General features: G+C 30.7%; 1 protein-coding gene across 1 annotated transcript in view; it reads right to left on the reverse strand.

Annotated features, from left to right (window-relative positions):
- LOC123665777 (microtubule-actin cross-linking factor 1) overlaps positions 1–23,520 on the reverse strand; it is a 222,973-nt gene extending 199,453 nt beyond the window's left edge. The window contains exons 1-2 of the mRNA XM_045600037.1: positions 23,332–23,520; positions 4,581–5,266 (exon numbers count right to left, since the gene is read on the reverse strand). Coding sequence (XP_045455993.1) covers positions 4,581–4,752 — 172 coding nt within the window. The 5' untranslated portion in view covers positions 4,753–5,266; positions 23,332–23,520. The remainder of the gene's footprint in view (positions 1–4,580; positions 5,267–23,331) is intronic.
- Positions 23,521–24,242: the final 722 nt, after the last annotated feature.

A 24,242-nucleotide genomic window follows, 5' to 3' on the forward strand; every position in this document is an offset into this window, starting at 1 on the left:
AATGAATGAATGAAAAAAAAAAAAAAAAAAAAAGGGTTAGCTAGTTGCCTACATGATAATGTTACTCTAATGTATTTATTATACATATATCCGTTTTTGTAAACTAAACACAGTTGTTGCAGTACCGCATAGTGTTGTACTTGTATATTGTTTGTGTCAAAATTTAAATTAATAGCCAAATTTTAATTCAGTTGAATCATTGACTTGCTAAATTGTTGAAAGTTGCTTGATAATTAAAAAAATTGCAGGCCCTCTTGTATTATTATTAAAATGTACTAATGAAATTTTAATTAAAAAAACTAATAATAAAAAAAATATACTGAATGTACTTTTAAAAAGTTGAAAAAACTCCTTTAACCCAGTCTACGTTGCATTTAGCCTGTACCATCCCACAGCTGGGCATAGGCCTCTTTCTCCACGTAGGAGAAGGATACGAGTTCTCATTAAAAAACTAAAATATTCAGTCTTCGGAAGAGCTATTTTAATAACCCTTGAAAGACTGAATTTTCCTCAGAGATAAAAAATAAACAACTTGGCAAAAACTGAACTGAATCCATAAAATGAACACGATAGTGCAATGAATGAAAAACAGCTGTTTTCTTACTCTTCAAATTTAGGCTGTAATTTATGACATATATCAAGTATTATTTTATTTTATTTTATTTAGGAAACATTTATTTTATTTAGGAATTATTTTATTTATATTATATATTGATCTACTAAATATCAACAAATAATCAATATCCTATTTTAAATTTAATTCTAAGACAACCACGTGTCCTAAGTACAATACTGTATAATTAAAGCTATAATAAAGGAGTCAATGAACCTGAAAACGCGGAAGAGAACAAAACGCCGCGCCGTCCGCTTTTATCCACCGAACAAACCGTATCGCCTTATCTGGACCTATCTTATCATCGCTCTATACTTGATAACATTCCATACAAACAATATAAAGTATAATGTTTAATATGGTTATTTAAAACATATGTGAAATAAACATATCAACTAAGACTATGTTATTTTTACTTCAATAATTAGTTTAATTACACTAATATACTATTTTTGAGAAGAATTTTTGTAATTAACTCCTCAAGAAACGATATAAGAACGGTGGTATGAAATAATATGAGGAGTGAAATCGTGTGAAACAGTAGTGCTGACCTGATCTAAGAGTGATACTCATGCGAGGATGAGTTATATATCGACGGGTGCAAAGTAAAAAGAGTTATATACAAAACAGCAACTTTTCAGGAGAGCGCAAAATAGGAAAAAGTGCTCCTATTTTGTCAATTTCAACCCAAATTTGTTGAAATTTTCATCACTGCTATATTTTTTAGAAATACAAATAATTGTATATTTCATTTCTTCTAATTATGTTTAATTTACGAGATATTGCAGTTGTCTGCCTCTACATTGTGCTTAAAAATATGACAACTGAGTTAACTACCACTTGGTCGTTTCTACATAGGAATTATTAAATAAAGATGTTTCATATATTTCAGTAAGTGTAAAAAGTATGACTTTTCCAATTCCAAAAATTTCCAAAAACGTCTCTCCATGTCTATTGTGATGTATTCAAATGGTTTATTATTATGAGAACACTTTCACACAAACCTTAATACGTAAAAAACCAAAACAAACAAACATTGTTGCCGGCCGGCGAAGCACATGCCATCTGACTGATGACATAATAGGAATGAACGTGCGCCCCCCGCGCGGACTGCGTAAAAGCGGCCAGGCGTTAGTTGAACGCATTTAAGTCGTGTAATTTTACATAATTGTGCTTGCGCACAAACGAAAAAAAAAAACGACTTCAATATCATCGACGAGTAATACAACGTAGATCGACGAAAAAATAGTCAAGTAACTACGCGTTATCAAAGATAACTCAAAAAATAGTTATCAGATCTTGATAAAATTTATATGTGACCACATGATAAACATCAGCTTTCGATTAAATTAAAAATTATCAAAACCGGTACACCCAGTAAAAAGTTATTGCAGATTTTCGAGAGTTTCCCTCGATTTCTCTGGGATCCCATCATCAGATCCTGGTTTCCTTATCACGGTACCAAACTAGGGATATCCCCTTTCCAACAAAAAAAGAATTATCAAAATCGGTACATCCAGTAGAAAGTTATGCGGTATAATACAACGTAGGTCGACGAAAAAAGCGTCAAGTAAAAAAAAGTTATTGCAGATTTTCGAGAGTTTCCCTCGATTTCTCTGGGATCCCATCATCAGATCCTGGTTTCCTTATCACGGTACCAAACTAGGGATATCCCCAACCCAACAAAAAAAGAATTATCAAAATCGGTACATCCAGTAGAAAGTTATGCGGTATAGTACAACGTAGGTCGACGAAAAAAGCGTCAAGTAAAAACGCATTATTAGATATAACTCGAAAAGTAGTAGTTAGATCTCAAATAAATTTAAATGGGACCAATTGACACACACCACCTTTCGATTAAAAAAAATTTGTCGAAATCGGTCCATCCGGTCAAAAGTTCTGATGTAACATACATAAAAAAAAAAATACAGTCGAATTGAGAACCTCCTCCTTTTTTGGAAGTCGGTTAAAAACAGCAGTAGTTGTCTTCTTTTACTTGACAAAAGTACAAGAAATGAGGCGATATTTGTATTTTTTATTTTGCCATGTTGTAAAATATAAAGTTTTTAGTTAGTTACTGCAATAAAAAAAAAATCTCAAAATTGTAGTTAACTTTTTTTACTTTGCACCCGTCGATATATTCCTAAATATATTTTTTTTCACTCACAGTTCATAACGCACTTATTTAATGAAATATTTACGAAATCGAAACTATATGTCACTTTTATTAGAGAAAACTATACTATTTAAATAATTTAGGAAAAGGCCCATCACTAAGAAAAGTATAACTAAGAAAGTAACTACGATCCCATGCGTAATACGTGACATTTGATTTTATTGTTCCTCGATTAGACTCGATTAATTTTACTTAATAAAGAACAAATATTTTAATTTAAACCCAAGCATTTCTGAGATTATCACCGTCTGACATACGAACTCAAGCTTTGATTAAAAAGTAAATAATAAAATACTACGTAGAACGTATTAAGATGTTCCCAGATATATTATCCATTGAAGTAAAAAATTCACGTTATTCGAAAAAAAATATATAAAACACAGAAATAAGTCCAAACGAGATATGGCACAGCAGGAATTATCCTGCTTAAATCTGGAGCAGACCGACTGGTGAAGTACCTCGACCTTACCGAAGATTACAGCTAAATAATACTAGTTGGATATTAAAAAATAAAAAAGTCCAAACCAAACAATCAATTGAATAAGCTGTAAATAATGTTCATATGGAATTTAAAGTAAAATCTTTCTATCATAAATTTATTTACAAATCAGCTCTTTAATGAACAAGACCATAATTCATTTAATATCACTGGCGATAAATAAAACATTTAATTTTCAAATCGACGTTGCTGTCGAGTTGATTTGCTTAGACATTTTAAAAAGCGAAAAAAAAACAAATTATAGATGCAAATGTCATTCCTTTAAACTTGCGTAATATCGTTATAATTCTCACACAACCGGTTTTAAAATAGTTATTTAAAAACAAGACTAGTTATTTCGCTATATTTACATATATCATGTTATATATGATTTCATATCAAACTATCTGTTGCTTGCTTCAATTATAATAAATATCTCTTACGTACTCCACTTAATATAGGCAAAATAAAATATTATAATTTTCTATAATCACTGAAATCATTAAACGTTTTATAAATATTAACAGAATATATATTTTGGTTACAAATAGCTATGCTACAGAGTTTCCGTAGAATGAATTATGTTAAGCAGTAGATTATTTTTGACACTTAAAATAGCAACACATTCACACACATTCACATAAATTATTAAAAAAATCAATAAAACTTTCATATCATTATTATACACATAAAAAAACATGTTAGTAAACATTTAAAGTGCGAATTCGATCTGATTTTGATTATTCCAATTAGGCTTAGATTCTGATTATGATCGTTATCATAAACATCGAATGATAATTAATCATATTTGGTTACGGAAGTCGAACGCTGAAGCAAAAATAAAGTAAGTAGGAGAGTAATTACGTAGATAGTGTTATCAATATTAAAAGTAAAAATTTCCTATTTGAGTATTACGTAAACTATCTCCAAATTAATATTACGCTATAAATGAGATTTAATTATTTAGTAAAAAATAATAGCTGCTAAGTTTTTTGTTCGTTTTTTTTTTACTGCAGAATCTACATTCTGAATTGGTGGTAGCTTCACTTCTATTAACAAATTATATTATTTACTTTTAAACTAATTATATAAATTTCTTGAAAACCAACATAAGAAATTAATTCATTTTATTGTTTTTAAATTGATGTTACGATAAAGATATGTTTACCAAGCAGTCAGTATCCACACACTACACCTAGAGTTATTTAAAAAAAACAGACGCGTCATTGCAGCGTGACACAAAGCACACGCATTCTCTATAACCCACCACCACGAACCTGACTGCTGTATAAAGAACTCCCAACAAGTTGTACCTTTGAATTTCGTCAAATTTTCCTCGTAAACTTGGTCGTGGGACTCCTTGACGTCACCACGGGGCCGCTTAGGTTGATGAGGGCCGTCGTAGTAGCCACCGTTGACGCCATCCTGCATTGCCTCCTGCGGGTCGAACCCGAGGCGCTCCTTATAGTACGCTTGCGTAGACATTTCAACACTTCATAGCACTTTTTTAACACTCAGGGGTCAGAGGTTTATTTGATTTTTAGGTTCTTTATAATCTACCGCGGTGCGTACACGAGTAATTATGAAGTGATCCGCCAAAATCGCTTCACAATCCCGTGCGGTCGCCGAGGTCACTTTTAAACGATTCACCACTATTTTACCGTCGATGTCATCCAGTCAACTCCACAAAAGGAAAGTTGAGACCCCTTGACACACACTTATCGCTCTTGACACGATTTTTTTTCACTCAAATTATCCGCGATTACTCACAATTATTATCTTTTTTTTTAATTATAATTACAAAAGCTTGTTATATGTTAATATGGCAACTTTATTGGTTAAGCGTTAGTTTTATGGAATGTTCGGTTACTTTGTTTTGAATTTCGAATGTTATATATTTAATTTCGTTTTTTCTTTCGTTTTATGATCTTGATCACTGAGTCATTGTTTTCACATAAGGCTTCGTGTACAGTTGTGCAAATAACGAAACTATGGAAACCTGGGGACGACAAAAATATAATGAAAAATACGTTCACCTAAAATTTCATCATAATGTGTCATGTTTTAAACGTTTTGGAGGTTTAGACGTAATGGAGTTTGAGAACGAAAATTTGGGTAATTCCTTGTATGTTATCTATTTATATGTAATAATTCAATATACCGCAAAAATGTTTGAATGAACAAACATTAAACTGTCGAATGTCGCTAGTAAAAAAGTTAAAAATAAAACACTGTTACATATAAAACTTTTTTTTTAAATACATTTTTATAAAACTATATAATATTATCACGAGGACAGTTCGAAACGCACTAAAGTAATTCTTTACAATCTCAAGTTCCACTACACTTCATTAGGTATAAACATTGAACGCGTGCGAGATCTCAATCGTGCGCATAATCGACTAACATAATGTCGCTAAAGACTAAAAAAAAACAGCAACACAGTGGTACGTGTATTTTTAGCATAACAAGAATATAGTGGAATGATAAGAATGAAACCTGTCCGGTAGGTTCTAAGCTACCTGAGTACCTTTATATCTGAAGGCGACAAGGTTCGAGGACGAAGTCGAAGTTATTTCGTATACCTATATTTCTGCAAATTTTTAGTAATATAGTAAAGCGAAATAATTTGTTAACACACTTACTTAAAGATTCAACAGTACACTATAAAAAAGTATTTTAAATACATTAAACGTGGTATAGGCATTCAGATGTCCTAGAATCACTAAATATTGAATTTTTCATTTTCAAAATAATAATAAAAAAATATTTCGTTGTTAATTGTAGCCGAATTCTAAAATATATAACAAATACCACTAAAATGTTACAAATTTCAAAATTCGACACAAGCAAAACTACGTAACTAAGACGTTAATTTCATTCCAAACGTACATCTTTGAAAAAAAATAATTATAAATTCGGTAATCAATATACTAAGATTTCCACAATAATACTTATTATTAAATTAATTTTAGACATCCTATTTGCAAAATTCATAATCATTCGTCGACGACCTTCCGACAAGGCTAACGATTAATATCGAAATTTATATTAAAATGATAATTAAATTAACAACGTCAACGATTAAAATTTAGATTATTATAAATAAATAAATATTTTTTATATACACACACGGTCGTCTGCTTGTGGTATATATAGGTAACAGCCGGCTGATATAAGTATATTTTTTGGATAAATAAATTCACGATTTCACCCGCGTTAATTTTAGGAAAAAACGTTCTAAAATATTAAGCAGCCTATAACCTTCTTCGATAAATGGAATATCCAACACGAAAAGAATTTTAATTTACAATATTATATTGAGGTTTTTAATTATAACATTCATGAATAAAAGTTTCTTTAAGATTTTAAATAATAATTATCAATTACATAATAGCAGTTCTTTCTAAAAATAAATTTTATAATGAGATGGCTTATTATGTAATAACTAGGCCCCATTAAAAACCTACTCCACTTAATAGCACGAGAGAGCGAAATATTTCATTTACTTACTACAGTCAATTTAACTAAAATATTAAAAAGTAACTATAAAGAAAAAACTCAAACTTTGAATATGCTTGATAAGGCTATTTCGAATATAAAAAAAGTCAAATAAAATTACTTTTTTATTAGACACCATTTAAAAACGATTAAATTAAAACCAAAAGAAATCTTATTTCAAATCAACAAAAGAAAATAAAAACTGCAATATTGGAGACCGTTCAGTCAATTTTTTAATCAAATTTGCTCATCGAACAAGTATCTTTAATTGAAAGATTGTTTTCAATTTGACGAACGTTTATAGAATTGTTGCGAAATGTATAAACACACATACAAAGAAATAAACGCCAGTTGTTAGGCGCCAGAGTTTGAGGTATTTATTTATTTATTTATTTATTATTGACATTGAAAGAAATATGTTACAGTTGTATACCAATATATGGGGGTTATCTACAAATATTATTTAAAAAAAAAATTGATTTCTTTTTTGAAATGGATGAAATGAAACATTACACGACTGATTTTAATAATAACGTTACGTTATCAACGAGTCACATAGGTTATTCTTTAACGGGAGAAAACAGAAGTCAAAATCGATTAGTGACAGCACTCACAGCGGGCGAAGCAGCGACGGAAACATAGTACATATAAAATCAACATGCATAAATAAATAAAATAAATTTTATAAATAATATAGGGAACTTGCATAAAGAAAAATATATAATTACATAATAATAAAAGAATAGATTAATAAAATAATTTCGCGCAATTAACTCGTAACAGATTATTACCGAATCCCTCGAAACGATAAGATAAAAATTGAAATAAAATTTTAACAATACAATTATTGTTGACAACACGTGCATGTTATTTTTACATGTGTTACAAATCGGATTTGTTTTATCAAAATCCTATAGAGTAACCTCCTTATCATTGAGACGGTTTGTCAAATTTCGTCGCTCACATTGACGTCAGTAGCTGATTACGTTATCTTATCTATTATTTTAAAAAAAATGTTGTTTACGTTTTAATTTTATTTTTAAAAGTTTTTTTTGATTTTTCAAGGATTAATACTTAGAATTATTTACAACAATTGCATTCGTAAACAGACAGACATGTATTAATTTTTAATTTCAAACTGCAATATCAATAAGTATGATGTATTGAGTTTGTGTCGACGATGCCACTTTGATACTTGTCTGATTGGTACAGATTAAGCAACAGCTAGTCCAATCTACTGAATTGCAGCGTAAAATCAGTAGTAAATTCAAATAGATCTAGCACACCATAAAACTATACCTAACATTCAAAGTCTAACTTTACGATGTCAGAATAGGATATATTATTGTCCAAAGTTTTATCGCGTGCTAGTAAAAGGTAGTTTCGTCAAGGTCGACGAATATTCGCACGATATTTCGCTTTTATAATTATATGTTACTCTAATGACAGGCGCCGCCTTAAACGAATATTAATAATCCTAATTTAAATTCATAATTTTTTTTTATATCATTACATAGTAACGACTATTAAAATAAAATCACCTGCATGTACTAATTGGCGATAAAAATAATTTATTGTCAAATAATGATTCCGAGAATTTAAAATTGGACCTGTGATACAAGAAAATAAACATTTTTAATACATCAGAACACGTAACCTTGTCATAACAACTTGTCATGACTTAAAAGTTTCAACAAATCTAGATAGACGTGTCGAATTGATTACATACTAAATTCAGAAATTCAGATCCTTTAGCACAGGAGTTCCCAACCAGGGGACCACGACTCCCAAGGGGGGCAGAAAGCGTTTGTAATTTCTTTTTTTAAACCACTGAGGTGGCAAACAGGCAAGAAAAAACAAAAACCCATGTGTACAATTCACAAACATTATTTTAATTTAAAATTTTAAAAATTGTTTATTAGAATAAAAATAAAAGGCTTTTAAGTACATAATGTGCGTTTTTTTTGTATTAATTGAAAATGTGTGGAAATGGGGGCATGAAAAAATTATTAACAGTCTGGGGAGCCTCAACAATACAAAGGTTGGGAAACCCTGCTTTAGCATTAATAAGCGATCTATTTAAGATATTAAAAGAGGTAAATATCTGACTTAATAATATATCAAAATTGTTATTTTACTTACAATTAGTATTGTTTACTGGTCATGGTTTTAGTTGAGTTTCGACGATCGATAGCAGTATATTTTTAATGCCTGACACTTAAAAATAAGGAACTCATTTTATAGCCCAATTGATTACTAAGATTTACAACGTCCAAATACTGAAATCCCTCAAATTGTTTTCTAATATTTACGCGAATTTCACTACGATGGGGTGAGATCGCAAGCAGGTGGTAATGGCCAGCCATCTTCTCTATTGAAATTAGATTTTTTTTTTAATTTCGTCGGGAATCTAAAAAACTTAATATCTGAATAACGCGATAAAATCTGAAAAAAGTTTATTATCTATTCTGTTTATTATTAATATCTTAGTTACATTAATTGGGTTTCTCTTTTAATCTGCATTTTGCGACTGATCCATCCCAACATCTTCTTTTTATTACTACTATGAAACCCTAGCAACTCAAAGTCCTTATAGCTTTAAAGTCTTCTTTTGTAATTTACAAGATGTGCCTTAAAATCTGACGCAAAATCAAATATGGCCGTCACTACGAATTATTTTCGTGTACTGCCAAATTATTTACACTCACATTGTTACCACTTATGTTATACATTGTGTTCAATTTCCCACGACATGGTATTTTTAAACGAAGGTCACGTGACCTTGGCTAAGTCTGGGCTTAAAATTAGGGTTCGTGAAACGTTCGTGTGACGTTTGTTTTGTTCGAAAACTCGTTTCAATTGTTTTCTCTTGTTGATTGTGTTTTCGGGTATGCTATACGGGCATGCTTAAGGTGTCCTTTGCGAGGAAACGAACAATTTGCATATTATAAAATTGATTTGGATTTTTGGTTGGTTGTTGGATTTTGACTTGGATATATTAAACATTACTGATAGTATGAAGCTTTAACAGAATTCTATATTTTATATGTCACAAAGTATAAAATTTTAACAAACTTGTTTACTGCGCACATTTTTTGGACAAGATTAAGATAGAAGAAGAAGGTTAACTCTTTAACGTAAACATGTCTAATGTATTTATTACGCACAATTTAGTATGTTTTTAATTTATTTTAGATTACACTAACATAATAAAATTACTAATTAATTAACTCAATACGAGATCTATTCAACACAGTATCGCAAATTATAAACATTTAAAGGAAAAACATAATTTTAGGAAAAATACTCGTATAATATATTCGTATTTTTGTTTGCGTGAAATAACAAGATAGTTATCGATACAATTATGCACAGTTAAAATTACATATTTAAGCATGTAACTGACTTGAGTTATTTTGTTATTTGGGAAAAAAAAATCTTAGCAAGATATATCTAGTAGTCAGCTGTTCCCGAAGATTTTTTTTGTTGTTTGAATTCAGTAAATCTCAAAACATTTTTTCTAATTTATGTATTACTTTCCTAACTATAATTTGCTTATGGACATTGTCAACTAAAACAAAAGGACATCTACATTTAGTCCAAGGTGAACTAGAACGAATTTATTTTTTATTTTGTCATAAGTAGCAGAGTTGGTATTCTGTAATATTTGTTTCTCCACATAAAATAGGAGACTGTATTTGTACTGAATCGGTTTGTCGACCCACTGGTTTATGTTCGGCAAACATTTGTACATTTATACAAATATAATTTACATTGTAAACTTCGTGCTTCGTTAAATGTATAGGAGTATATAACTAATTATATTTAATAAATTCAACGAAGCACGAAGTTTAGAAGACGAAGAAGATGAAGTTAGAAGTCCTACGTATTAAAACTAATAATAACTCCTTATAAAATAAAAAACGGTCCTGAATCTGTTGCAGTTAAAAGAAATTTAGTTAACTAAAAACAATGGACATGTTAAATTAAAAAAGAAATATTTTTGCGAAAGTGATCACTGTTAGAGCCTGTTCACGCCGTTACCGCTACATGGGGTAAGAGGCCTATGCCCAGCAGTTAGATGTTACACGCTGAATCGTGAAGACCGTGAAGTTAGACAGTGAAATAGGAAAATATATTACATATCTGTGGGATACCGTTAAACATCAGATAGATTTATCAGCAAATAATAAAATAAGCCTTCAAGCTATCGATTTAACACAAAAATAGATACAATGATGAACCGCAATTTTTTTTAATATCAAGAGATTTGTACAGTGAGCAAAAACGTGTTAAAAAAATCAATAACACATGTGACTGAGTGACTGATCTAGGACGAAATATCGAAAGTGACATCTGGCATTTAATCGTATTCAAATTAATCTCCACAAAAAATACGTTTAAAGCGCGCGTCTTAACGTCAATTAAATCGGTAAATAGTTCTTTTATATAGGAGTATAGCTATCAAAAATGACCTATTTTTATATAACTGTAATAATAAAACGAATGTCAGGCGTAAGTTAACTGTTTAGTTTGTTTGTCTCATTATGCAAATATCGATTAGTTTTTTGCGTTACTGTATTATAATTGCAGGTAACCGTTCTAGTGTCCCCCCTGTGTAGTTTGTGAGAATTCTATAAGACTTATCGAGAATTTTTCTATCGATTTTGTAATAAAATTTATTTCTAATCTAGGTTTTTGATAGTTTGCGCCTCCAAACTGTTAAAGGTAAAGCCGGAGTTCCGGCTGTTACCACAAATACCTGATATGGTAACTCCTTGTTGTCAAATTACATTTTAATCATTAGCGGATTAGGATGGTGCCTAATCCTTTTCCTACAATACAGCGTGGCCTTTGATAAGCTTTGGTAGGACATTAACAGATCGATGCAATTGAGTTCACCTTCAATACATTGTAATGACGCACAAAGTCTAAGAAACCTTTCGAGAAATTAATCAATAGGACCTAATAATAACATTTGAGTACTTCTCATAATTATTATTACCAGCAGACTGTCACTGACCAGAGTTCAACGAACCAGTCTAATATCCATTACTCATATGACATAAAAAATTTCGATCCGCCGGCGTTTGCTCAAATACGACCTCTACTCGGCATTTGGGTCTCGTGAACTTTACGAAAAAAGTTCTCATTTTTTTTTAAATATAAATATTTAAAGCTAAAGAGGGTCAAGTTTCGTGAGAGCGTAAGCTTGGTGATAGTTAGACCAGCTGTTTTACTGGTGATTAAGTTGATTTCTCCATGTCTGAGCTTCGTAGAGTAATATTTAAAAACTTCCTATGATACTGATGTTAACTAGACGCTGTAAAAAATCACGTTAAAGAGACCGAGCCAGAGCTTAATTATATACGTATACTGCAAAGTCGCGAACATAAATATACGAAAAATATATAAACACACAAAATATTTATTAGACACACAAAGTCTAGCCAGGTTTTAGAATTTTAATTAAGAATTAAATCAAAATGAGAATTAAAAAAATATATAATATCAAGATAATTATAAGGTAATGTAAACAAGTTTATATAATAAAACACGGTGAGAGTATATAATTATGTACATTATATTATGAAATGATTAATGACATAATGATTTTAAGTATCGTTATTTTACCTAACATTTACCTACAGTGTTCCTGTTATTCGATAAAGAATTAACTGAGGAATTAACTGAGGTAGAGCACAGCAGGAATTTCCTGCTCAAAATATCGATCAGCCCGACTGGGGTAGTACCTCGACCTTACAGAAGATCACAGCTAAATAATACTGTCTTCAAGCAGTATTGTGTTCCTGTTGGTGAGTAAGGTGACCAGAGCTCCTGCGGGGGAATGGGGAATGGGTCGGCAACGCGCTTGCGATGCTTCTGGTGTTGCAGGCGTCTATAAGCTACGGTAATCTCTTACCATCAGGTGAGCCGTACGCTTGTTTGCTGACTAACGCCGAGTTGCACGAAAAGAAATTAAAATTTAAGTAGTGTTTAAACTAATTTAATCGCAAGAATTGTATGAAGTTCTTGTGATTAAATTAGTTTAATCTCTACTTAAATATTAATTTTTTTTTCGTGCAACTCAGCGCTAGTGATATAAAAAAAAGAATATTGAAAATTTATAAAACAATGCCAAAAAATTTTTTTCTGGAAAAGACTGACTGGAGAAACTACCTCGACCTTACAAACGATCATAGATAAATAATACTACTTATGAGGAGTGTTGTGTTCCTGTAGTGACTAAGGCGACCAGAGCTCACAGCGTAGCACAGAGTAGCACAGACCATAGAAATACTTATACTACTCCGTGGGTGGTAGGGTCGGCAACACGCTTGCGACGATTCTGGTGTTGCCGGGCGTCTATAACGTCGTTTACGGCTAATCATCAGTACTCTTGCTTGCCGATCTAGTTATAAAAAAAATTATAGTTGTTTCCTTGAATCGTCTTTGTTATAAAAGTGCATCGAATTCGCTTATCTCATTCTGTATTGATATTATTGAGGATACAGATTAGTTTGTTTGTATGCGTTAAACTCGAAAAATATAAAACAAAGTTATTAACCTTGTCATCATAAAAAAACACATCTAGAAGTCAGTCAGTCAGTCTATTCCAGTCCACTGCTGGACAAAGGCCTCCCCAAGTTCGCGCTAGACATCCCGGTTTTCCGCAATCGTCACCCAGCCTACACCGGTAATCTTACGTGGATCGTCGGTCCAGCGAGCCGGAGAAGAAGTACTAGGTAATAATTAATTAATTGTACCCTCGAATGTTAACGCCTGTGAAGCCGTATCCCGGCCTGCGTGTAGTGTAAACTTTGTGAACTTTCACTGATTTTTAGTTGGATTTAGTTCACTATAGTACCAAATATTACCCAACAAAACCATGCCCCAAAAGTCATCAAGTGTTTTTTTTGCCAAAAAAACACTTGACGACTCGCGTAACGTGTATAGGAATACTACTTATCTTAGTACAATTATTTCCTTTTCCTTCGCAGTAAGAAGTACTACTTCCTTCCTATTTATAATATAAATGAAGTGTGAGGATCGACGCTTCAATGGATTTTTTGTTTGATGAATCAAGCACACTCAATCTTATTACTTTGATATCGGAATACCCAAAAGACACATAAAATAAATTTAAAAAAAAATCTATGACATGTTGGAACGATGAGAAAGAACATCTGAGGAACAGGGAACTTTACTTATAAATCACCAGAATAATGAATTGATAACACAATAATACTCTTGAAATTTTAAGACTGAATAAATATTTTTTTTACCAAAGAAACATTACAATTGTCCTAAGTAATCTAATGGATAATTACGACGTAAAAATCTTCCTGGGACTTTAGAAAACAATAGATATACCAGATTATAGCGAGCAGTCAAAAACGACGTCTTCAAAGACCTGTCTGATACAGCATTGCCAATAAACCAAAACCACTTAATAATAATGAATAAAACGAATATTCAAATTTAAACTCTATTCCATCGTGATAAATTATAATTTACCATTGTTATATATGTATATTGAAAGTGTTATGGTTTGGAACAATAAAGGAAACATCGTGCGAATAATTTTAATTTCTCAAGAAGAGACCATTGTGCGTGATGAAGAAGTGTACTGTAATCCAATTTACTTGAACGTTGACCGGAGTTCACCGTTACATTGGTCGAAAACAGACGGACAGATCTTTTCATATTACACATCTACGTAAGGTTGCCTGGAATGTAATCATTTATCATCTGGATGTGTAAATCATTTTTGGTGTACAATAAAGAGTATAAATATATCTATATTTTGTACAACACACCACTGACCAAACTACACTAGACAATTTTCACTATGATGACAATAATTGTAACTCCCAAAAAAACCTCGTGCGTTGTTTTAATGACGTAACCTTAGTACCAAAACTTTCAAATATGATTCATGCTACAAACCTTGAGGATAAATGACCAAACAGTAATCCAGAGAAGTCAGAACGAAGGCATATTACTTAATTTATACTATTACATATAATAAAATACATCCTATATTCAAATTACCTAGTTTAACACCAGTAAGTGGTATAAGTGAGCGAAAGGTTAAAGATTGATTTGCTATAAGTTTGTTTAGCCAATATGAGTGTAATTAGTTCCATGTAAAAAAAGACTGAATGAAAAACTGACAAAAGTTGATGGCAAGTGATGACAGGTTTAGCCCATTTTGTTGTTAGTAAGAGAAGATTTCATAAAATGGTGCTAACATTCTTGGCACCGAACTTTAAAAAATTCCCTAGAACACTTGCAAGTCATAAGAATTGTATTTTGTTACACCCAGAGAAAACAATATTCAAACAACAAATATTACTTCTACTATTAATATTCTTATTGTAATTGGATATAAGACTACAAGCATAAGTACTTAACATGGCGACAATGGTTTAAAAAGTTTTTTCATTGTATATGTACGTAATTGTAAATAAAATTAGAAATTTTACGTAAACATAACCTTTTTTTAATACTACCTAATACCAGTGTCATCATTGTTATCATTGAATAATTGTGTTTGTTAGCAAACGAAAAAAACCGACTTCAATTACATCGACAAGTAATACAGCGTAAGTAGACGAAAAAAATTAACAAACGCACTACGATTTTTGAGGGTTCGCCTCGATTTCTCTGGGATCCCATCATCAGATCCTGTTTTCCTTATCATGCTACCACCTTTGGGATATCTCCTTTCCAACATAAACGACGAAGTTATCCCCGAACATACATAAAAAAATACATATGATCGAATTGAGTAACCTCCTCATTTTTTGAAGTTGGTTAAAAACAATACATATTCTAATAAGTGACTCATTCACCACATTTTTTTTCCTTTACAAATCTATTCAGTACACGTAACTAAACTAAGTAACACCTTTGTAACGCCTATTTCATGGTAATCAAGTATTTCTTCAAAATGAGTAGGTAGTTATTAATCCAACACAACAATCCTTGAAACGATAAAAACGAGAGACAAAGTGAAACTGAGAACGATAACCCTAAAAGGTTATAGAAGCTAAAAAGATTGCGCAACCATTTTTAGAACTTATCACTTAAAAAAAACTATCTACATTATCTTTCAACTGCTACAAAAAATCAGTACCATAATTTTGGCATTCTTATGTTCGGGTATCAGTTTTGGACATTAAGCTCGAAAATCAGTAAATTTACTAAAATATTTATTATAAATAGCACATCTAGACTATTCCGTGACATGCAATTAAAATGAACCAGTAGAAAATAAGTGGAACGGTGTCTAAAATAAATCAGCAGATGCGACTGTAACCTAAGGAAGAGATAAGGGCAAATAAAAGGCGAGTAATGCAAGGAACGCGGGGCATTCACGACTGGGACCGGTTCCTAACGGGATAGCTACGCATAATCTCTACGTACGAATCGTCGGATGATTTGACGCGGTGAATTGAGATGCAGTATGTAAAATAGTTAGTGCTTTGTACGCTTTTGTTTATGTGGCTTTCGTTTTGAAATTACTACGCAAATTATGTTGATATTGGGAAGCCAGGCGAGTAGCGTCTGATTTAAATCTTCAACATTTGCCAATGACAAGGTGTGTTAAGTGATTTGTATTCTCTTTGCCTTGTCTACGATAATAATATCAATAATATCTGTGTCGTATATGCAGTAGATTATAATTGAGATCAACAAAATTAAAAAAATATATTAATAATTTTTATGTAGGAATGAGAGTATCAACTCATCCGTCAAATAACTCAATGCGTGCAGCGGAACACTTTAACCCATAGCGTTTTTGATATCAGTTTCGGTACGAAAGTAACTGTGTATTTAATTTTCGACGTGTTTCTTAGAATTTCATGCACCAATTTATGTAGTTTTTAGATACTGCATCGAAATGGATGGAGCCTACGGTTATGTTTTACCATTAGAAATAAAAAGACCTTTTAAGCCATAACTTGTTTTCTGGTTATAAATCATTAGAAAAATATTTCAAAGCCTTAACGTTAGATGTATGAATTCGATTTTACTGTATTATTATTTAAATAGATTATAGTGTTGAATTAAGTCTCCCATTTTAGGGAACTCTCAATAAATTGTATAATTTTAATAAGTACTCAAAACTTTTCTCTTATATAGGTATGAACGATTTTTACATGGTTGAAAGTCAAGACATGGTTATAGACCGTGATCAAAACTGGAAATCTCATATACAAATACAAGTTAGTTGACTTTACATTGCCAAAGTCAGAAAATCATTTTAGGCTCGCCGGGTAAGGTAAGAATCGTGAGAAAACCTGCATGCCTGAGGGAAGAATTCTCAGACCTGTAGATGAGCTAAATTGCAATAGATTGTTCCATTCAATACATAGCAGATTAAGCTTCAATTCCTGAAGCCTTCTTCTTTACTAAATACTCACAGCGGAATGAAGTATTTTAAAGCTATTACAGTTTAGTTGTCAATCAACGTGTTTCGAAAAAAAAAAAGTAGATAAAAGTAATATTATCATTTTTGATAATGAAGAAGATACGTTCATATCATTCTTATGATTGTTTTAAAGTTATTGATTTATAAATGTCTAAATAATACATAATATCCGTTACACGAATAAACTAACCAAACCCCTATTCGATAACACAAGTTCAATGAACAGTTCCACATAAAAACGACATTGTAGACTTAGTTTACAAAGTTAACACCACGTCGTAACTTTATCTAATACAATAATTTAAAACGAAGGTAAAATATCTGCTTGGAAATGACTAGTAAATGGGATTATTAAGCTTCAGATCTATCTAAAACATCGACACTATCACAAACAAATTAAAGAATAATTAAATAGTTTTTGTCTCTTTATTATTGATTTTCCTTCTTAATTTGTGCACACCTCTGCTGCTACCGCTGCTACTGTATCGTGTCCAGTACCCAAAGGTTATCTGGAAGAAATCGCTATTTAGCGATAAGATCGCCTTTGTACATCTTGTATTGTATCTTTCTTTATATGTGTCTGTGTATTTCGGTGTACATTAAGAATAAATAAATAATTAAATTATTTGGTATCTATTATTAAGTATTTTACAGATCTTTATTATTGTACTTTATTGTACGCCTATATTTAATTATAGTTTATTAAACACCAAAATTACATTTCAATCATTAAACTTGTTTTAAGACAGTTACAGACTGTGAAGTACAATTGGCGGACTTATGGCTATTTAGCCATTTCTTCCAGACAACCCAATCTTTAATGATGTTTAATGAAATAGTTAATAATAGCTATTTAAATATAATAATCAGAAATTACCTATTAATAACCATAGTTAACATTAATTTCTATCTCAAATACGTGGGACACTAATCATGTTTGCACACAACCAATTTTTCTGACCCCTCATTGAGTTCAATCACGCGTAATCACCTTTCACATTGCGAGCTTCGTGGATAAACTCGGCTGGTTCAAAAGCTTCGAGCAATGAAAGTACTAACAAAAACAGTTTTATTGATGTCAAGTTTTTCAATATAATCAATACATCTGCTCTCATTACTTGCTTATGTTTCATTATGTACGCTGAGTCTTACATGTCGTTTGTACTATATCATTACTCATAATATAAATTGTTTATGTATAGAAATGCTGACGTCTTTTAAAAGATGTTCTAAATACAAACATTGTTAGATATACATGCTTTTTTCATGAATCGTACATTAAAAATTAATGTTGATTAGGCTTAAAAGATTATTTCAGTACAATCCTAAATTATTTTATTTTAGTTCTTGTTTTACCTCCTACTGATATACAAATACAAATACTCTTTATTGTATACTAGCACAGAATTTTTTGACATCGAAAGGAAAATATAAACGTACAAAAGGCAGTCTTATCGCTAAAAGAGCGATCTCTTCCAGACAACCTCTAGCATGAAAAGGAGATGACAAAGAATTAGACAACATTGAAGTGTACATACATATACACGTAAATATACATACATATACACATAACATATATATTCTCAAATATATATACATATAAATATAATATATAAAATATATAAAAATATAAATAAGTCGACAGAAGAGAGGAAGAAACGGCTAAAGTCATAGCCAATCAGCAACTTATGTACAAGATAAATTTAACAATAGATACTGTCAATAGTAAGTCTACTTCTTGACATCTAGGCTATAAAATTTTACGTAGAAAGCCATAGAAGCATAGCAATAATAAATGACAATAATTGTGTTTGCTCGCAAACGAAAAAAAAACCGACTTCAATTACATCGACAAGTAATACAACGTAGATCGACGAAAAAATAGTCAAGTAACTACGCGTTATCAAAGATTACTCAAAAAGTAGTTATCAGATCTCGATAAAATTTATATGTGACCATATGATAAACATCAGCTTTCGATTAAATTAAAAATTATCAAAATCGGTACACCCAGTAAAAAGTTATTACGGATTTTCGAGAGTTTCCCTCGATTTCTCTGGGATCCCATCATCAGATCCTGGTTTCTTTATCACGGTACCAAACTAGCGATATCCCCTTTCCAACAAAAAAAGAATTATCAAAATCGGTACATGCAGTAGAAAGTTATGCGGTATAATACAACGTAGGTCGACGAAAAAAGCGTCAAGTAAAAACGCATTATTAGATATAACTCGAAAAGTAGTTGTTAGATCTCAAATAAATTTAAATGGGACCAATTGGCACACACCACCTTTCGATTAAATCAAAATTTGTCGAAATCGGTCTACCCGGTCAAAAGTTCTGATGTAACATACATAAAAAAAAAATACAGTCGAATTGAGAACCTCCTCCTTTTTTGGAAGTCGGTTAAAAAGAGCGATCTCTTCCAGACAACCTCTAGCATGAAAAGGACAAGACAAAGAATTAGACGACATTGAGGCGTACATACATATACACGTAAATATACATACATATACACATAACATATATATTCTAAAATATATTTACACATAAATATAATATATAAAATATATAAAAATACAAATATGTCGACAGAAGAGAGGAAGAAACGGCTAAAGTCATAGCCAATCAGCAACTTATGTACAAGATAAATTTAACAATAGATACTGTCAATAGTAAGTCTACTTCTTGACATCTAGGCTATAAAATTTTACGTAAAAAGCCCTAGAAGCATAGCAATAATAAATGACAACTAAACAAGCACCAGCTATAAACAAACGTGAGGGGCGTCTTAATTAACATAATTAAGCATTGTGTCGAATGAGTTACAAATAATAAATACAAGAAATGCGCCAATATTTGTTGCACATATCAATCAATATATTATTTTTACTAACGTGACTCATAACTTTAGACGGGATTATCAAATTTACGAGACATTTTGACCAATGTATTTTGACGAATGTATTTTAAAAAAAGGTATGCCTTCGGTATTTTTTTTATTTTTTTTTTTATAAAACTACTGGCTTTTGAATATGACTCTACTATCACGAATTATTTTTGAAATCCAGATGAACATTCGCTAAAATAATAAATAACTGCTCCAGAAATTTGAACAATCGCAGAAAATATTCTTTGACACTCGAGTTACAAACAGACAAACTGTTAATGTATATTACATAAATATTTATTGTAATAGTAAATATTAGTACGTCACGACATCATTACTTATTGAACGTGAAATAGGTTTTTAAACATGTTGACACAAAAATTAAAAAAAAAAAAACGAAATAAAAATGATTACCTCAATAACGAAAATCATAAAACTTTATGATTTCAATATCACTTACATTTATATATTTTTACGATTCTCGAAGTTATTTACGAAATTGTATATTAATTCAAAATGTACTTCCATATACAATATACTCGTATATAATAATTTTACATTCCGAAAAAAAGTCCTTAAATGGAATCAAAAAATCTCCGTTCGTACAACAATTATTACGATTATGTTACCCGACCGTTGACGAAGGTAAAATATTAAGGTTTTAAGAATATTTATATATTATTTTAAAATACATATAAGGAGTGGAAAAATCGTAAATATTTCATCAGGTTGAGTTACTTTTACTGGTTTTAAAATTGACTTTTAAATTTATTTCAGAGAATGATATGACGTGTTGGATTGATAACAAAAAATAATTATGTATTGATACTCGTCTGCTTATGGTTTAGGGATTAGGCTATTTGAATATTAATTGCATGTAAAAACAAAATAACATTCAAAAACCTTAACTTATTAGGTACTTCATTCGACAAACGATTTACCCCTAATAAACAAAATTGCTTTCTTCAAATTTTGATGTTTTCTTTACTATTTTACCTATTTAGAAAAAATTTCAAAAATTACCCTCCAATAATAGTTAACTACAAATAATTCCCAGTTGTTATGTTGTCTTGTTGAGAAAACAACGCCTCCCCACAAAGTGAGATCATTTTCTATAATATATTGTCACTATTATACTTTACACCGAGACCACAATAATTCAGACATAACACTGTTATGAAGATGTCGTTTACCGAAACATTTAACATAGAGCCATAACACTTATTGCATACAATAAAGCCTTTTAACCTTAATGGAATAGGGTTTAAATTACTTTACATGGCCCAGTACAATGACATTGAGATGACGTTACATGTGAGTCAAACGAATGCATTTTCAAGTTTATTGTGTTAAGGAAGTATCTACATATTATTGGTAATAAATTTAATTACTATGTTCAAATGGACTAATTACTTTAAGCACCTACTCGTAGAAAAAAAACATAATACATTAGGTATATAATTATTTTTATTTTAAAAATTTTAGTACTTTATACTGGATTGAACAAACACATTTTTAATAAGAATAAAAAAATTAACCGTGGGTTAATAAACCTTATATCAAATAACACGAGAGCAATGTTACAGAAAAGGATCCAAGCAGTAACAACCTTTTTATTTCAAACCGCATAACGTAAATCTCAGATTAACATTTATTTATTATAAACTACGATTTTTAAAAGTCATTTATTGATAGTTACTTCAATATTATTTTTTTTCCTAGTTAACTACACAAACATTGTGCTTATGTGAAAAATTAATATAAAAGGATTTTATAACCCAACGCAGGACCAAGTCAATTTCATAAGGACTACCTAATTAAGAAATCAATAGTGGGTATATTTTCCATTCTGCTTATTATAGGCGAAATCATCTGTGCTTTTTTGGTACCGTTATAATAAAATAATAATAATAAATATTTTAAAACATACACACGGTCGTCCGTTCCTATCACGGAGGTTCCTATGGTAAGCAACTTTTGTGTTATAGGTAAAAGCTGACTGTAATAACAAATTTCTTTTGACGTTGAAAGCTCTTTCACCAAAAGCTGAAGAAGTTACAGCAGTTCAAAAAGCAAATAATTTTTTAACCAACGAATATTTAATAATTTACTACTGTGAATAAAAAAAATTCAATAGAAAATTCGATGATAGCTTTAATTCTTATTCTAATTAACGCCGGCACATATGTCACGTCTATAAATAAGTTGACGATAGTTTACACGTAAATCCGGCAAATTTTTAAAAGAACACGACACGTAATTTACGAATTTCGTAATAAAAGATGGTATTTGTGTCAAATTCCTGAATAAACATCTCAGAATAATTTATTTGCGTACATTCTAATTATCGTAATACGTAATTTTTTAGTGTTTATGTCGTAACAAAAGACGAAATGTGTGTCAAAATGCTAAATTATACATAATTATTTTAAAAAATCTACATTTTTCTAGACAATTGTTGATTTTAGTTGAATGTTGTGTGATTGCTTCACGAACTGAAGATGTTAATACTATTAACTGAAATTATATGTATAAAAGTCACTTTTACTCTTAAATTTTACGGTCATTTATTTTACTGCAACGTTATACTTTTACAGATCCATAAAATTACTAAGTTTGATAATAAATATAATATAATAATAATAACTTTAAAAAAATACGAAAATTCTTATCGACCCAAATTCCAAACACACACATCCATATTTACAAATTTCATATTAAAACTAAAGAAGGAAGGAAGAAATTATATACCTATATTCTTCACATAATCATTAGGATACATATAAATCATGTCACTAGTTGTAATTTGTAATGACAATACCGCTTATCAACCTTTAGAAGCACTCATAAACAAACAAGTTAACAATACAACGGTTTTCGTTGAAGTCTTTAGTAACTCCAAACCGCCTGGACCGTTGACCGTAACCTACATGCTATTTACGTTTCAAACGTATATATAAAAAATATGTAAATACACATAATTTTAAAAATAGAAATAAATATAAATAATTAATAATTATTTCGTAATTTATATCATAGCGGCATTACGTGGAGCCGACATCGACATGGCAAAAAGAAAAACAAGATTTGACCGCGAATACGTTGTAACCTCAAAATAAGTTAAAAAAACCGTTGTTAATACCCAAATCCTCGTCTCCTGTATTAAAGTACAGGTTATATATTTATTTTTTAACTCCGTAAACGTTTAAAACACACACTACACTTTACGTACGGTTTATTTTTAATTAAATGCACGGAATTTTGTAACACAAAATGGCGAGCGATCGTACCGCAACGCCGTGCCTCGGCGAACTGACTCAAGTGACTAGCACCGCTAACATCAAACTGGCTTGGACTGTTATCTTTGTAAGTGTTGCGTGCGTCTGTGTGTATCATCCGTGTACGGTAAGGCTTGAATGGATTGAGGTGATCGTGGCGGTACACCAGTGACTCAATAACAAGTAGGTGGAAAAAAAATGTCCTTAAGTTCCGCGATAGATAATGAGGTTTCAACGACATATGGAGAATTGAAAGATATTGGAAATAATTAAAAAGGTGTAATGAATGGAGAACAAGGAGACAAAACATTTCCAGCTGCTAGTGATAGGGGAGACACTTTTAATTAAAATGAAACTGAAAGTGAACTAAAATACGTACGTCATAATTTGATAGCTGAATAAGATCAAGATACAAACTCTTTAGGATATGCCAAATATTCTACATATAAAAATACCACCATAGTGAGAAGTGGTACTCTAAATTAGAAGAAATCAGATTGATTTACAAAATTCGCGAAAGAATTATTTAAATACTGATTCTGAAGTGCAAAATAGATATGGATAAGAAAGATAAGATTATCATAACATCAGGTTATCATGACAGAACCACGTTTCCTTCAAATTATAGAATATCATATTTGGATGAACATAATGAGAAACAAAGAAAAATCTATTTAGTAAACTAATTTTCAAATAAAAATATTTACTAGTTAATAAAAACAAATCAAAGACTAACAAATTAAGAAAGAAATAAGTCTTATTGAGAGGGTATTTTGATAAATGTAATCTTCAGATACTAATTTTAAAAAAATGCGTATAAAAATAGTATTGGGTATTACTATTTTCAGTACTACTGTAATTTTCC

The sequence above is a fragment of the Melitaea cinxia genome, chromosome 24 (genome assembly GCF_905220565.1).
Source record: "Melitaea cinxia chromosome 24, ilMelCinx1.1, whole genome shotgun sequence".
Classification (NCBI taxonomy): Eukaryota; Metazoa; Arthropoda; class Insecta; order Lepidoptera; family Nymphalidae; genus Melitaea; species Melitaea cinxia.